General features: G+C 40.0%; 1 protein-coding gene across 2 annotated transcripts in view; it reads right to left on the bottom strand.

Moving 5' to 3' along the window:
* PHTF2 (putative homeodomain transcription factor 2) overlaps positions 1 to 15,456 on the bottom strand; it is a 92,464-nt gene that overhangs the window by 47,402 nt on the left and 29,606 nt on the right. For both annotated transcript variants that reach the window (XM_063134206.1, XM_063134207.1), the window contains exon 2: positions 13,938 to 14,017. In XM_063134206.1, coding sequence (XP_062990276.1) covers positions 13,938 to 13,982 — 45 coding nt within the window. In that variant the 5' untranslated portion in view covers positions 13,983 to 14,017. The remainder of the gene's footprint in view (positions 1 to 13,937; positions 14,018 to 15,456) is intronic.

The following is a 15,456-nucleotide window of genomic DNA, read 5'->3' as shown; positions in this document are numbered from 1 at the left end:
TTGTGATCCCTGAGCATGAGACAACCTTGGACCATTTGGCCCTGCCTATCATGTTTGGCTTCAGTATACAGTGCAACTGCATGAACTCTAATACTCAGTGATATGAAACATTAAACAGGGTCAGGAATGCAGATGCCTACCAGCTAGAGTACACCTGGCACAATGTAGTAAACTTTCTTCTTGTGGCAGTAATGATGGGAGAAGGATAACTATTGCCAATGTCTTAGACCTCCTGTTTGAATTAAGATTTACAAAGATTAAGAGACTGTTCTTTTTTGCAAGAGGTTGAAGAGAATCTGGGATTCAATCAAGAACTGTCAAGTGAGTAAGAGAAAAGTTCGCATTTTATACCGATGTTAGGAGTATTACACAACCTTATGTGTTATGATACAATGTAAAAACTTCATACAGTGATTAAAATCAACAGCAGCAAATTTTACTGAATCTGGCTATGAGCTAAAGTTTTAAGATTAAACTGGATGTCTTAAGGACAAATTAGAAAGGTTTCTTTTTAAACAGCAAAATGCGGTGTATAGGGGAGTATTTCAGAACTGAGAAAAGCACCTAGAAGAATAGTCAAGTGGGGAGGTAAACTGAGGGGAAGAGTTCTTATATAAGCACTCATTTAGTTGTTTAAAAAAAAACCTCTTTCCACATGATTGGGACAGATTAGTATTTTAAACATGGGTTTGTTTATTTATTTATTACATTTGTATACCACCCCATAGCCGAAACTCTCTGGGCAGTTTACAAAAGTTAAAACAGTAAACATTTAAAAAGTATACAAAATTTAAGAATCATCAGAAACATAAAAACAACAGTATCCATTTGCCTCTATATCATTTAATTTGGTCCTTTAAAAAGTATAAAACTGGATATCATCTGTAAGGTTCCAAGAAATGTTTTTCATCCATCTTTTTTGTTTCTATTGAGCTTTCTAAGAAACACTCAACATTAGGAAAAAGACAGTAGGTTGCATTATTTCACCCATTTCAGATTGGCACTCTGTATCATCCTCCAAAGTTCGAGATTTAAGAACGACTAGAAACTGGACCTGCTTTTTAAGTAGAGCTGCAGACTCAAAGATTAAACCAGTACTATTTAGACAAACAAGAGGAATGACACAAACAGAAGCAGTCCCATATTCCAAGTATTTTGTACCTAGCCTTCTCTTCATTGCTTGGGGCTCATCTACACCAAGCAGGATATTGCACTTTGAAAGCGGTATGAAAGTGGTATATAATAATAATAATAATAATAATAATAATAATAATAATAATAATAATAATAATTAAAAATTGTTACCCGCCTCTCCCTCCGGATCGAGGCAGGGTACAACACAAATGCAAATGCCATAAAATACATATAATTGACTAAAACATTTAAAACTAATACATTATTAAAAGCAGCACATTATTAAAAGGCATCTTAAAATTCAACTGGGTAGGCCTGCCGGAAGAGATCAGTCTTTATAGCTTTCTTAAATTCCGGAAGACTGTTGAGTTGATGAATCTCTCCCAGCAGGTCATTCCACAATCTGGGAGCAGCAGAAGAAAAGGTCCTCTGGGTAATAGTTGTCAGCCTTGTTTTTGTTTACTGGAGTAAATTCTTCCCAGAGGACCTGAGTGTGCGGGGCAGATTGTACGGGAGAAGGCGATCCCGCAGGTAGCCAGGACCCAAACCATGTAGGGCTTTAAAGGTGATAACCAACACTTTATACTTTGCCTGGAAACTAATTGGCAGCCAGTGAAGAGATTTTAAAACTGGTGTAATGTGGTCACCCCTAGGTGTACCGGTGACCAGCCTGGCTGTCATATTTTGAACTAGTTGAAGTTTCCAGACTAGGCACAAAGGTAGCCCTATGTAGAGCGTATTGTAGAAGTCGAGCCTCGAAGTTACCAGCGTGTGCGCTACCGTCTTTAGGTCTTCCGACTCTAGGCAGGAGCCACACTACTGCTTGAATTATAACGGTATTGAAGTGCACTGACAACTGTTGGGGCCCATTGACACAGGCCATAGCTAGATTTAAGGTTTATCCCAGGATTGTCCTGGGGTCAAACCTGTTCCTCTAAGTGCCACACAGGGCATCCAGCGCTCAGGCAGGGATGAACCCGATATGATCCTGGGATAAACCTTAGGTCTAGCTATGGCCACAGACTATATACCGCTTTCATAACACTTTCACATCGCTATATCCTGCTTGGTGCAGCTCCTGCCTTTTATATACTGCTTTCATAGTGCAATATCCTGCTTGGTGTAGATGAGCCCCTGGTTGTGTATAAATGGTAAAGAAGGAAAGAAGGCTTTGCAAAAAAAAAAAACACCTTTGAAATTGGATGAAGATGTCTATTTCTCATTTTAAAATTATAACATGTGAACTATATTTCAATAATATTACAATGAAATCATGATACTTTCTGTATACAAATTCTCTAATGCGGAGCAAATAACCAATTTTTTAGGTAGCAATAAAGTGGTATTTCCAATCATCGTAAGAAATTTCGCATCCTGACCAGATGGCACAAAGGGCTGCCAGGTAGGCCAAGGTGTGGGGATAGAAGACAAGAAGAGGGTGAGGAGGCTTTCCAGAACAGACTATGATATTGCAGAGTCTGCCAGCACTGAATATACAGGGAGGATTTTATTAGTTGTGTAGCAGGAAACCTCTCACTATCCATTGGTCATTGAGTAACTGGTAGCCATCACTATTAATAAGGACGTCACTAGGATTACATTCACATCTTTCAGTACTTATGTGATAATTCTACAATGGTACAGTAATCACACCACTGCCCTTTACCACAACAGGAAACTAACGAGGCGACAAGCCTATTACATAATACTGCTCTTTAAATGGAATGTTTGCATCTTCACTATGTGCTTGTTAGTATAGAATATGAATGTAGACAAACAGGAATAGGTTAGTTCAATCAAATGGTTTCAGTAGCTCTGAGTTGTTTTTCAAATGTGCAACCAACTTTATTTAGTTTGCATTCAGACATGTGATTTGATCACGAATAGTATAACCTTGCATCTGCACAGGAGGTCAGGAAATTTACCAAAGTTTCTACTGTGCTATGAGAGGAAATTGATTTACCATCACCTGCTGAATATCAGCAAATTGAAGCGAACTAAAGTTGTTTAGAGATCTCCTCACAACAACCAACAGAACGCCACAAAATGGAGAGGGAAACCTTTTTATCAAGTTTTTCCCACCAAATGTGGAAACTGGGCTATCGCTTTATGTTTAAAAAGTTCTTGGATTTTATCTATTTACCACATTGTGCAATTTATGGGAGAATCTCTTGGAGGGGGTTTCCCAAACCAGAAAAACAGCTTTAAAAAAAAGAAACGAAATTTACACTCACCGGCCAAACCAGAATGACTTGTGACTCTAAAAGTTTGGATTTGGCCAGGCTTCTTGCTCTACTATTTTCAGAATCTAGAAAGAGAAGGGAGGGATAGAAGCCTGTTGCTTTAGGCTGTATTTCAGTACAGCGGAGGCTTGGATCAAAGATGTATTGCATTAAAGGAAAGACACTTCTGTTTGCCCAAGGCAATCTGTCAAATTCTCCTGACTACCCTGTCCCACTGCAGTCACCTGTGCCCCATCCCATACTATTCCAGAGATTGTCTCAACCCTCAAAAACAGCTTTTAGAGGCATACAGGACTGAAGACATGTGGACTGTGAATATAAACAAATTGAAAGAGGAAGAGGAAAAGCACAGCACCTCTGCATACTGTAGAGCAGTCTTCCTTGGTGCCCTCCAGATGTTCTGAACGACAACATTGGCCATGCTGACTAGGGAATTCAAGTCTGGAGGGCACCAGGTTCAAGAAGATATTGCAGGATTTCTTCATATGCTACATTGCTCAGGTAGTAATTGTAGGAGTTAGAAAGCTTTTTCTTTCAAACCTCTGATCCTAAGAGACAGAATATGTACAGCTGTTTATTAAAAAGTGAGTTTTCAATACAGACTGTGTTTATTGTGGTCAGGCCTACAAGAATCCTGGCAGTGTAGAATGCAACACACACAAGCTATTCCAACTCCCAAGCTTAACCTACATGAGACCTAGCTATTATTAGGATGCAGTAGCACAATATGAATCACCTTAAAACATGAGAATAATAACCACATTGTGAATTTCGATTTTTCTAGATCAACCAGAACTGAACCAATTCTAAGGTGCTGCTGAGTCTGTTACCAAATCTATACTGGGGTGAACCAGAATAGAAACAAAAAAATAGAATCTAACAGGGAAATTAAATGGTTTGGCTTTTCGATTTGAAGAAACATTTATCTTAATTAACATAATTCTGGAAAGTCATGTATGATTGGAATATACACATAAACTGCTTTGGGGCATTATGCTAATCCATAGTTTACTGTGCTAAGTGAGCTACAGTGAAACTGGGCTCATATGCTCCCTCTCATACTCTGCTACTGCCAAAAGAAAGGGTTTGAGAGGTTCGCTTCTATTTTTGCTTAAACACAGTTTGTGTCAGCTGAAGCAACAAACTGTGATTAATTTCAAATATGATTTGTTCAAAATAAACCAGTTTTATTAGCTAAGTCAGTCAGTCAGTCAAGTTTATTGCTTTTGGCCAATGGCCTTTGCTAAGCAAAAACAGAAGCAAAAGCTTTTGAACTTCTTGTGGCCACACAGGAAAAGAGAGGAGGGAGAAGCATGCAAGCCTAGTACTCAATGTGGCTCGTTCTCTTCATGCTAAACTATAGTTTAGTGTGACATCTGAACTGGGCCTGTTGGGCGAAACTTAAAGCATGAGTATGTACTGGTTTAAGTTGACAAATTGTTATGATGACTATTGTTGGGTGACAAAAACCCATGATCCGTAAAGTTGTTTGTTTTCCTAATTCATGATTCATCCCTAAAGAATCCCAGTGATAAAGCATTTGTGCCAAGCATGCGAAAATACCAATGAAACAGATTAAAAGGGTTTGTTTCTAGAATAGTCAGCCAGCTGCTGGTAGCAGAGGAAACAGCTGACTTGTTTCTTCTGTTCGTGCCCACCTTCATACTGCATTGATTAATAGAATTTCTACTAAAAAGAATGTTGCATCTCTGTGGTCTGAAAATGTTTTATGGGAATAAGAAAGAGGCTACATATTGCAATCAAAGGAGAAGGCCAGTTTAGCTTTACTGCTCAAGTTAGAGCACAGTTCAGGCAAACACTCTAGAAATTGTATCTTTAATTCAATGGCTTAAGCAAAAATCTGAAAATCAAAAGAGGGTGACCATATGACCGGATTTGCCCGGGTTTTTGGTGACAAATCCGGGAGGGGGAGGGGAAATCCGGATTTTTCAATCTTCCCCAGCCAAAGAGAATGGGAATTAACAAAAATGCTTATAACTCCGTCACTTTTAAAGGTAAATACATAAAACTTGGCACGATGGTAGCTCTTAGGTAGGGCTTTAGTCATACCAAATTTGAAATAGATTTTTTAAGGCATTTTTTAAAAATTGGGGTTTTAAAATTATTTTTAAAATTGTCATTTTTAAAGATAAAGAGATGAAACTTTTTACCATGATAGGTTTTAGATAGAGCTTTAGCCACACCAAATTTGAAACAGATCCATTCATCCATTGATTTTTTTAGGATTTTTTTTAAAATTGAGGTTTTAAAATTATTTTTAAAACCGTAATTTTTAAAGATAAAGAGATGAAACTTGGCACCATGATAGCTTTTAGGTAGAGCTATACCAAATTTGAAACAGATCTGTTCATCCATTGAGTTTTAGGAATTTTTTAAAATTTGAGGATTTAATTTTTTTTTTAAAAAATGTTATTTTTAAAGATAAAGAGATGAAACTTGGCACCATGATTGCTCTTAACAAGGACTTTAGCTTTGCCAAGTTCGAAACAGATCTGTTCATCCACTGAGTTTTATGATTTTTAAAAAAGTTTGAGGTTCTAAAATTATTATTTTTTTAAAATGACATTTTTAAAGATAAAGGGCTGAAAGTTGGCACCATGATAGCTCTTAAGGAGAGATTTAGTCATGCCAAGTTTAAATCAGATCTGTTCATCCATTGTTTTTTAGGATTTGTTTAAAAGTTCAAAGTTTTAAAATTATTGTTTTTTAAAACTGCTGGAGCCACATCCTTCAAACTCAGGTTGTCAAACTTCCTCTTTGGGATGTTGCACATTGAGCAGTTTCAGCCCTTGGCATTAAGGTGATCTCCAGTCTTTAGGTAAGAAGTCCTGGGCAAGCAGGGCACTTTTCCTGTTGCAGACTTGGTGTGCAGTTGGGTACCTGGAGCTCAGCAGAGGCAAGGCATCCACAAATCAAAATGTGAGAAAGGAAAGGTCAGTTAAAGCAGCCCACAGGGCAAAACAGAATGGGCCAGAGGCCTTTTTCTCAAATTTCCACATCATGGGCGATGAAGGGTCATCTTTAGAGAAAAACTCTCACGACCAACAGTAAGGTGCCAGTCGAGAGAGAGGCTCTCTTCTTTGCGGATGCCCTGTGGCTGCGAATGTTGGAACCTGGCATATCATTGCTTTGCTTCACTATCACTTCCCTTCCACCTCACTTTGTACACTTGTGAGCTAGGCTCTGACTGCACTGCTGGGATGCAATGCAGAACATTTGAAGTGCATACCAGAGAAAAATAGATAGATTTGTGGCTTTGGCTGGCTGGCATCTCTCTTAGAGACAGAGTTAGACTGAAGACACAACTCAGAGATGGCTGTAGCTGAGCCCTGGGAGGCTGCTGTACCACACAGAGCCTTTTAAAGAGTGTCTCAGAGTCCAGTTTTGGTGCAGGCAGAGGCGGCTGGCAGTGGAGTTTTTTTAAAAAACAAGGATGCAACCAAGCTATAAGCTGTTGCCCTACCCCCAGCCACAGGGTACAAGTGCACAGCCTGGCTGGACCGTTGGGAGACTTTGGCAGAGAGAGAAGGGGGTGGGGGTTATTTGAGGCTGGAAATGTTGGCAGGCTGACATAAGGCAGAGAGATGCTGAAGGCAACCCAGATGCACCTGTAGCTTGGCCCTGTGGCTGGCTTGCCACGCAGAGTGTTTTAAGAGTGCATCAAAGTTGTGCAGGAGGAGAGTAGGTGGAGGCGGCTGGTGGCAGAGGTTTTTAAACTATTGGGCAAAAGTCGGGAAATAATAATGATGATGATGATGATGATGATGATGATGATGATGATGATGTAAGAGTCACCAGACATGAACAAGCAATAACCTGCAATAAGCAATATCCCAAGCCACAAGTGCGCAGCCTAGCTGGACCATTGGGAGACTTTGGGGGTGGGGAGAGAGAGAGAGAGAGAGAGAGAGATTGTTTGAGGCTGGAGGCTTTGGTTTGTCTGCAATGACTTAGCGCCTTGCTAGATGAGGTCTTAGCGCAGTGTGAGGCCCGGTTTCCCTCCTGTGCATCCAGATGACATGGCGCGCCTTTTCTGCAGCCCCGGCCTGAGGCCGGGGCTGTGGAACATCTAGCAAGATCCGTGGCTTTTTGCGGCTACTCGCTTACTCGCGAGTAGCCGGGGAAAGCCACGGACTGGGCACAGCGCTCATACGAGCGCTGTGCCCATCGGGCCGGGGGGGGATCCGGGGGGGAAGGCCGGACCCGGCAGGAGATGGGGGGGAGAAGGCCGGGCACCGGGATGGCATCAGGGAGAGGGAGGGCAGGCGGCACGGGCATCGGGGACAGGGAGGGAGGGCGGGCACGGGCATCGGGGACAGGGAGGGTGGGCAGCACGGGCAGCACGGGCATCAGGGACATGGAGGGCGGGCGGCACGGGCATCGGGGACAGGGAGGGCAGGCGGGGAAAGAGTGGGCAGGGAGGCATCGGGATGGCAGGGGGGGATCAGGAGCGGGGGGCTTAATTTTTTTAAAAAAGGCACTTACCTTGTCCGGCGGCTTCGGGGCGCACATGGCCCCTTTAAATTAAAAACAAAAATGGCCGACGCTACAGGGCTTCCACAGCCCTTCCGCGTCGGCCGTCTAGGAGGCGGAGGCGGCGCGCGCTAAAGGTAGAGCGCCGTCGCCCCGCCTCCCTGCCGGCTTATCCAGCACGTCTAGCAAGGCCCTTAGAGTGAGAGGCAACAGAGGCTGCACAGACAACCCAGAGACATCTATTGTAACTTAGCCCCATAGTGCTGGCATGAAACGCAGGGCATTAGGAAGAGGGTCTCAGAGTTGCAGGAAGTAGACAGTTCAAAGTCTGGATGTGTGAAGTGGTGCCAAGACACAAGCCTTGAGAAGCTAATGTATACAAGTGAGAAGTGTGAATGGGCAAGGTAGTGTTCACTGCCACAACACCCACCCTAATGTTACAGTAGAGAAACTTGTGACAATTATACATAAGCTTTTTTAAAAAATTGAAATTTAAAAAAGCGAGCCAGCTGGCCGGCCAGTAACAAACCCTGTTAACAACAACAGCAGCTTGCAATGAGTGAAGATACAGTCAGAAAAGATATTTGAGGGAAGGGGAGAATGTAACACAAAGAATATAGCAAAAGCTTCAAAGTACAGCAAAACCTACAAAAGTAGGAGTGAGTGAAGTTAATTTCATATACATTGAATCTCTCACTTGTTCTTTATTTCAGTGATTTTAACATTAAGATGTTACGTAGAACAGATTTGTCTTAAATGTGTGCTGTAAAATCAGACATGTGACCAAGGCTTGGTGCTGGACACGCCCCCTTGGGGGCCGACCATGTTGTCCTCCTTTTTGGTTTCCAAAATATGGTTACCTTACAGTACACAGCCATCAAAAGTTTTTCTCTCATGAAGCGAAGCTGACAATAGCTCTTTCTGGGCACAAGCAGCAACAAGCCTTAAGACTCCTTGAATGTGGACAGGAAGAGAAGATTGGGAGCTTTTACTTCCTGGTTTAAGCTAACCAGAATTTCTGACTACATCCCAACTCATGGAAACTCTGTTTAGTTGGTTTATTCAAATAAATCAGGATCAAACAGCAGTCTTACAAGTTTTATTAACAAACCATTGTCTAATTAACCAGAGTTCCCACAAATTTGGATGTAACAAGAAATTCTGATTAACTCTCCGCACCAGCGGAGGAGAGGAGAGGAGGGTTCAAGGCTTGCTGCTGCTCACACACAAAAAGCTAAACCAACCATAGTTTAGCATTATGTCTAAAAGAGGCCACTGTTGACACTTTTGTTGTTGTTGCTGCTAAAAATGTAATATATAAACTGGGTAATAGTCAGAGGTCAAGGGATGAAATATCTACATTCAGAATAACTATTAGCCATTCCACTGAATTATGTGCAGACACACACACGGCGCTGCCCCAGGCCCATGATTTCCTGACATTCCTATATTGTAACCTTTAATATAATGGGAAAAGTGGTGTTTTTTAAAAAAAAACCACAGCGCCACTGTGCAAATTGTGTGACATGCAAATTCTGAATATTTACACAAATTATTTCAATTAACATAATATATTCAACTATGAAATGTTCCGGTTGTAGTAACTGAATTGTTATAGTACTCAGCTCATTCTCACAACAAGGTTGTTATCACAGAATTATCTCTCACAAACACTAGACAGCCAAATTAGCATATCCACTTGTGGTCTCTACTTCAAGATGACAAAAAAAGAAAAAGAAATGCCACCAAAAAGGGGACATTTCATGGGGCAAACATTACTGTCTTAAATTCTCATTCTCTCTCTCTCTCTCTCTCTCACACACACACACACACACACACACGTTTGTATTAAACATTTAAAAAAACAAATTTTAAACAATATATCTGTTTCAGTATTTCAAATATAGATCATTTTTAAAGTTAGAAAAACCTTGCTCTAAACTGCTTTGGCTTTGTTGATTAGTTCTTCCCAGTGACTTTCGTGTAGAAAGAATAATGTGTATTCTTTCCAAGACTCAATTTGAGCTTTGTGACAGACACCGATATTCACTTTAAGCATAGGCTGTGATAGTATCAACATGTAGTCCAATACTCACTAACCCTGGTGTTTCTAATAGAAACAATAAATATTTTAGAAGACATTTATAATTCATGCCCAAGAGGACGACCATCCTCCAAGATGATAATCCTAAACATAAATATTGTTTTAATCAACCTGGCAAGATTTTAAGGGAGAGAATTAAAAAAATTTAAAATAAAGCAAGGCTTAATAAAATACATAAATTCTGCAATGCATATTTAGAATCATAACTATCGGGGGGGACTGCATGCAAGTCCAGTTGAAGCAACAAGCATTAACTAGCAACTAAAACGGCAGTTTAATGAATGAGCATCACCACATAAAATGTGTTAACAATTATACAGAGTTCTTAAATATACCTAAATTTGGAGTATTACATGACTATTCCAAAGGTGAAGCACAATCACTTGTATTCAGAGATTTATGTTTAAAACTACTTCTGTGTTTAAAGGCTGCACACCTTTTAATAAAACATGAAATGATGACACTAAAGTTTTAACAGAACCTTCCTTATTGTTTCAAAAGACATGACACATTGAACAGTAACAACTGCATCAGCCCTAAGTATTGCTTGCTTTGACACAGGAATGTTTTCTATCATGACTAATCTTTGAAAGTCATGGGTTTAGATCCAGAGAAGAGCAAGTGAACTCTAGTCATGAAATGAGGTTTCCATCCTTCCTCCTCCCCCTCCCCACTACACTCTCCCAACCTCCCAACAAGTTGCTTCTGATGGTCAAGGGACCCTCTGGGAAGGGGCATGGGGGTGGAGCAGCTGCAGCAAGATGCAAAAGTCAGAACAATCTACAAGGTTACCTACTTTCCACTTACACAAAACCCCTTTGAACCCAAAGCCTAATAAATGGAATTCCTAATACCTAATGCAGCCTTCCCCAACCTGGCACCCTCCAGATATACTGAACGGCAACTCCCATCACTCCCAGCCAGCATGGCTGGGAATGATGGGAGTTGCAGCCCCAAACATCTGGAGGGCACCAGGTTGGGGATGGATGGTTTAATGAATAATGGGTGTATCCACAGCATGCTTCGGCTGTTGGGCGGTATAAAAATGCAATAATAAATAAATAAATGTAAGTCCTTACCTAACATCCGCTCACCTGAACTGATGTTCAATAACTGAACACTGAGTCAACCTTATGCAATACTTGAAGATGACAAAGATGTTGCCCAGCTCTAAAACGTATTCTTTAAAAAAGTGTCTTTGTGCTTGCTTTCTAAAACTCAGTATCAGAATAAAGTAGGCTGAATGAGCAAAGAAGAGGACGTAATGACTGAATTCATGCATTACCAGCAATGGTGTCCAAAGCACATGTGGTCTGGCTTTGCATGTCTCCACTAACATTTGTAATGAACAGATCATGTGGGTGGGGCTAGAAATGCAGTTGTTTTCCATGCAAGGATGATGCATTGCCACCCCCCACCCCCCTTACAGGATCTGCAGTCTTCAAACATTCCTGAAGCTTCATAGAAACAGCCAATATAAAAGGATACACTGGATTATTTTTATTTTTAAAGACATAGATATTAGTAAAGTACGGAGTATTCCCACTGTTCCCACAGGAGACCAGTTTAATTCCCCAACATGGAAAATGCTGTTTAGTATAGGCTAGTGTCAAAGAGTCCAAGCTGTGAATCAAATTCAGGTTGAATCTAAATAGACGGTCTTAGGCAAGCCACTCTCTTTTAGCTGCCCACCCCACAACTGCAATGTGAGGATAAATAACACAGTCCTGTCTTACAAGGCTGTGGTTGTATGGATTACTCAAGATGATAGTTGGGAAGTGTTCTGATCATTCAAAAGATGCTACATAAATGATAAGTTATTATTTTGATGTATGCACCACAGTGTCAAGATGCAAATGTCAGATTTGAAGGAGTATATATATGCTTGCTTCCCAAAATCTTGCATTCATCAGAAGATGTAGATGTTTTAAGTCTTCTCTGGTCTTTAATTTTTATGTTGATTATACCAAGCAGAAAAGTGGCAAACAAACATTTCCCCTCATTCCCCCTATGAAAAATAAAATGCAATGCTTATTATCACTGTGGAGCTCAATGAAGCAATCACCTACTTTTTGCCAGCTTTATTATTCTGTGGTCTATTTGCTGTGGACAAATGTCTCATCCCATTCTTTTGTCTTGACCTACCGCTCCAATTACCAAGCATATTTTTTCTTGGTTATCTTAAGGAGATCAAATAGCTGTCTACTTGACTATGATAAAGTTTAAGAACACCCAAGGACAAAGATTTATAACCAAGAAGACCATTAAAAGCTTCCATATGTTGCAATTTAAAGCTCTAGGACAATCCTAATTATACCTTGTTCTGAATTGACATCAGCCATATTTATTGGTCTGTTTGTATAACCTGCTAGTCTACCCGTAAGCTACAACGTTCATGAAGATGAAGCAATAAACTAAGTATGCAAATATTTTGTTGTCATCTCTCTCCCTCCTAGCAAGTTTCCATTGATACATGTATCTAGGATGACTATTAGTCATAATAGTTATATACTATACCAAGGATCAGAGGGAACATGCCATTGAATACCAGTCATTGCGGAACAACAGCAGGAGAGGTCTATTGCCACTCTGGTGGGCTTCCCAGAGGCATCTGATTGGCCACTGTAAGAAAAAGGATGCTGGACTCGATAGACCATTGGTCTGATCCAGCAGAGCTTTTCTTATATTCCAAGTAGATCTGCCCTTGGCTAAAGAGCAGAGATAGCGGCATTTTTACATATTCCACATACACATAAACTGTGTGAATTTATTTGCAGGCACACCTAACAAAAGCATTATCACCTTAGAATATTCTTGCTTCCAATTCCAATTCATGAAGAATTATTTTGGTTACCAAAAGAGAAAAGTAAATTTTTATCCTGCTTTTCGATAGCTCTTCCGCTAGTTTCCCCCAATCTCACATAGAAGTGTCTTCATTTAAGTTTAAAGGATATGTTCTCCACCCCACCTGCCAAAGATCAACTATTTAGAGAGCAGCAGGGCGGATTTGATTTAAATCACTACTCAGAAAGACTCAATTTAATAATGTGACTTCCCCCCCTCAAAAGTGCACTCTTCCTCGCTATTTTTTACACAGCTCAGTTACCAAAGACTCATTCTTGCTAGTATAATCTTAATATTTACAACCAGATGAAGGTTTCATTTTTAGAATAGCAGCTTTTCAGATTAGTTTTACAGTTATATCAAAAAATACTGATTTGGTTATACTATTAGAAACACATCATAGACAGATAATTATGAAATTATTGCGAGGTGAACTATCTCCAGTTTAACAGGTTAATCATTCATATTTGGGTAACTTTTCTGCTGTACTTTATTGGAAGGAGAAAAATAATCTTACAGAAACCTCTGGAAGAGCATGACATTGTGAATGGATTAATGGAATTCATTTACCAAAAAATGTAAACAGCCTCATGCTACATAACTAAAAACTAATCCTTATTTCATGATGAATAACCTTTGGACTGTAATGTATCTTAAATAGAAAATTATCTTTAGATAGATTTTTCCTCAAAAAGCATTTTATTAAAAAAAATCCAATTTAAATAAAAAAATCTGATTTAAATAAAGAAAATCTGATTTAAATTTAAAAAATCCAATTTTTAAATTATTTTTTTTAAAAAATCATTGATTTTTATCCACCCTGGGGAGCAGTTATCTAAATAAATCTCAATATAGTGGCTCTCACCTGAACATACTTCTGGGGTGCAGGAGAAGGACAAACAAGGAAGTCATGTAGCGCAAGAATGTTAGCTTCCATCCAATGTGGCAATGGGGATGTAGGAACAATACATGAAGTGACAGTGTGGCAGAACACAAACATATAGAGGAAGTGAATGAATAAGCACCCTTAAGAACTGCAATACTATATTATAACCAAACCAAACCAAACTGAAACACTTTGTAGACCTGTCATACATGATTTATCTGGAAAATCTTACCTTCTTCTGGTACCAGACTATAGCATCTGTTACTTTCGACGCCATTTATTCTATGGCATTTATACAGTAGTCATGTTAGGCTGGAAAGAAAAAGAGGTACAACTTTATTCTAAAGTAAAATAAAAATAAACATACGTAAAATTCTAGTTGAGCCAATTAACGGATCATTTATTTAACCAAGTTCAAATCTTGTCAAATATTCCATGAAGTCATGATTATCATTATGAGAATAACAGTCTACTTTTTACTGTATTATAGGGTTATCCAATAGGAATGGAAGTAGAGCAGGTGCTTTGCTGCCCAGCCCTCCTGTATTATGTCCATCACACACTCCTAGTTAAGAAGTAGGCACCCACCCCTTTTCCCTTTCTAAAGGATTACTGCCCTGTCCCTTCCCAGTTAGTATTGCTGGCCTAGCTTCTTCTATTTGCAATTTGCTTAAATGCTAGCATCTATCATCAGGAACAGAGGATCCAGGAAGAAAAAATTAACAAATACACAAAATCACTACTGGGACAGGTCTAGGATTGCCAAGTATTTGATGGTGGCTGCAGTGAAATACACATGTTTAACTGAAGGCTTTGTGTTGTGATTAGAAATACTGTATTTCTCTGCCTATTAAGAAAGGGACCATGGAAGCGGCTGGTACATTTTGCATAGTGCAATCAGCAAGACTGCATGCTGTCACCACTGTGCCATTTTTTGGCAGAAAGGCAAGGTATAAATCAAATAAATAAATAAGATGGGCCTCCATGCGATCTGGCATGGTGTTCTGTAAAGGACTAGACTCTTCAAATACTTAAAATACTTAAAAGGTTGTCGCACAGAGGAGGGCCAGGATCTCTTCTTGATCATCCCAGAGTGCAGGACACAGAATAATGGGCTGAAGTTACAGGAAGCCAGATTCCAGGTGGACATCAGGAAAAACTTCCTGACAGTTAGAGCAGTATGACAGTGGAACCAATTACCTAGGGAGGTTGTGGGCTCTCCCACACTAGAGGCATTCAAGAGGCAGCTGGACAACCATCTGTCAAGTATGCTGTAGTGTGGATTCCTGCATTGAGCAGGGGGTTGGACTCGATGGCCTTCTAGGCCCCTTCCAACTCTACTATTCTATGATTCTATTTTGGTGATTAGTCTTTAGTTTCTTGCCATAATAAAACAGTGCTTTAAATACTTGGTTAAGTGTTTTTGAGAAGCCAAAAGCCAACCTGAACTTTCCAACTAAGATTGTAGTGCCTGAATTTGCTTTCCTTTTCCCCCTCCTCCTCCTCCCTCCCAATCCCCTTTCCTTTTGTGTCATGTCTTTTAGATTGTAAGCCTGTGGGCAGGGACTGTCAAGAAATACTTTTGTAAGCCGCCGTGAGAGCCTTTTTTGGCTGAATGGCGGCATAAAAATCCTTAAATAAATAAAAAATAAAAAAAACCTATTCTAGTTACATACAGAGAAATAGAGTGTTTATATTGTATTGTTCCTTATTATTTTTTCTCCACACACACACACAAAACCTCATCAAAG

The sequence above is a fragment of the Elgaria multicarinata genome, chromosome 9, assembly GCF_023053635.1.
Source record: "Elgaria multicarinata webbii isolate HBS135686 ecotype San Diego chromosome 9, rElgMul1.1.pri, whole genome shotgun sequence".
NCBI classification, from domain to species: Eukaryota; Metazoa; Chordata; class Lepidosauria; order Squamata; family Anguidae; genus Elgaria; species Elgaria multicarinata.
Note: the sequence above shows the minus strand (reverse complement) of the source record. Positions and strands in the feature narration are given on the sequence as shown.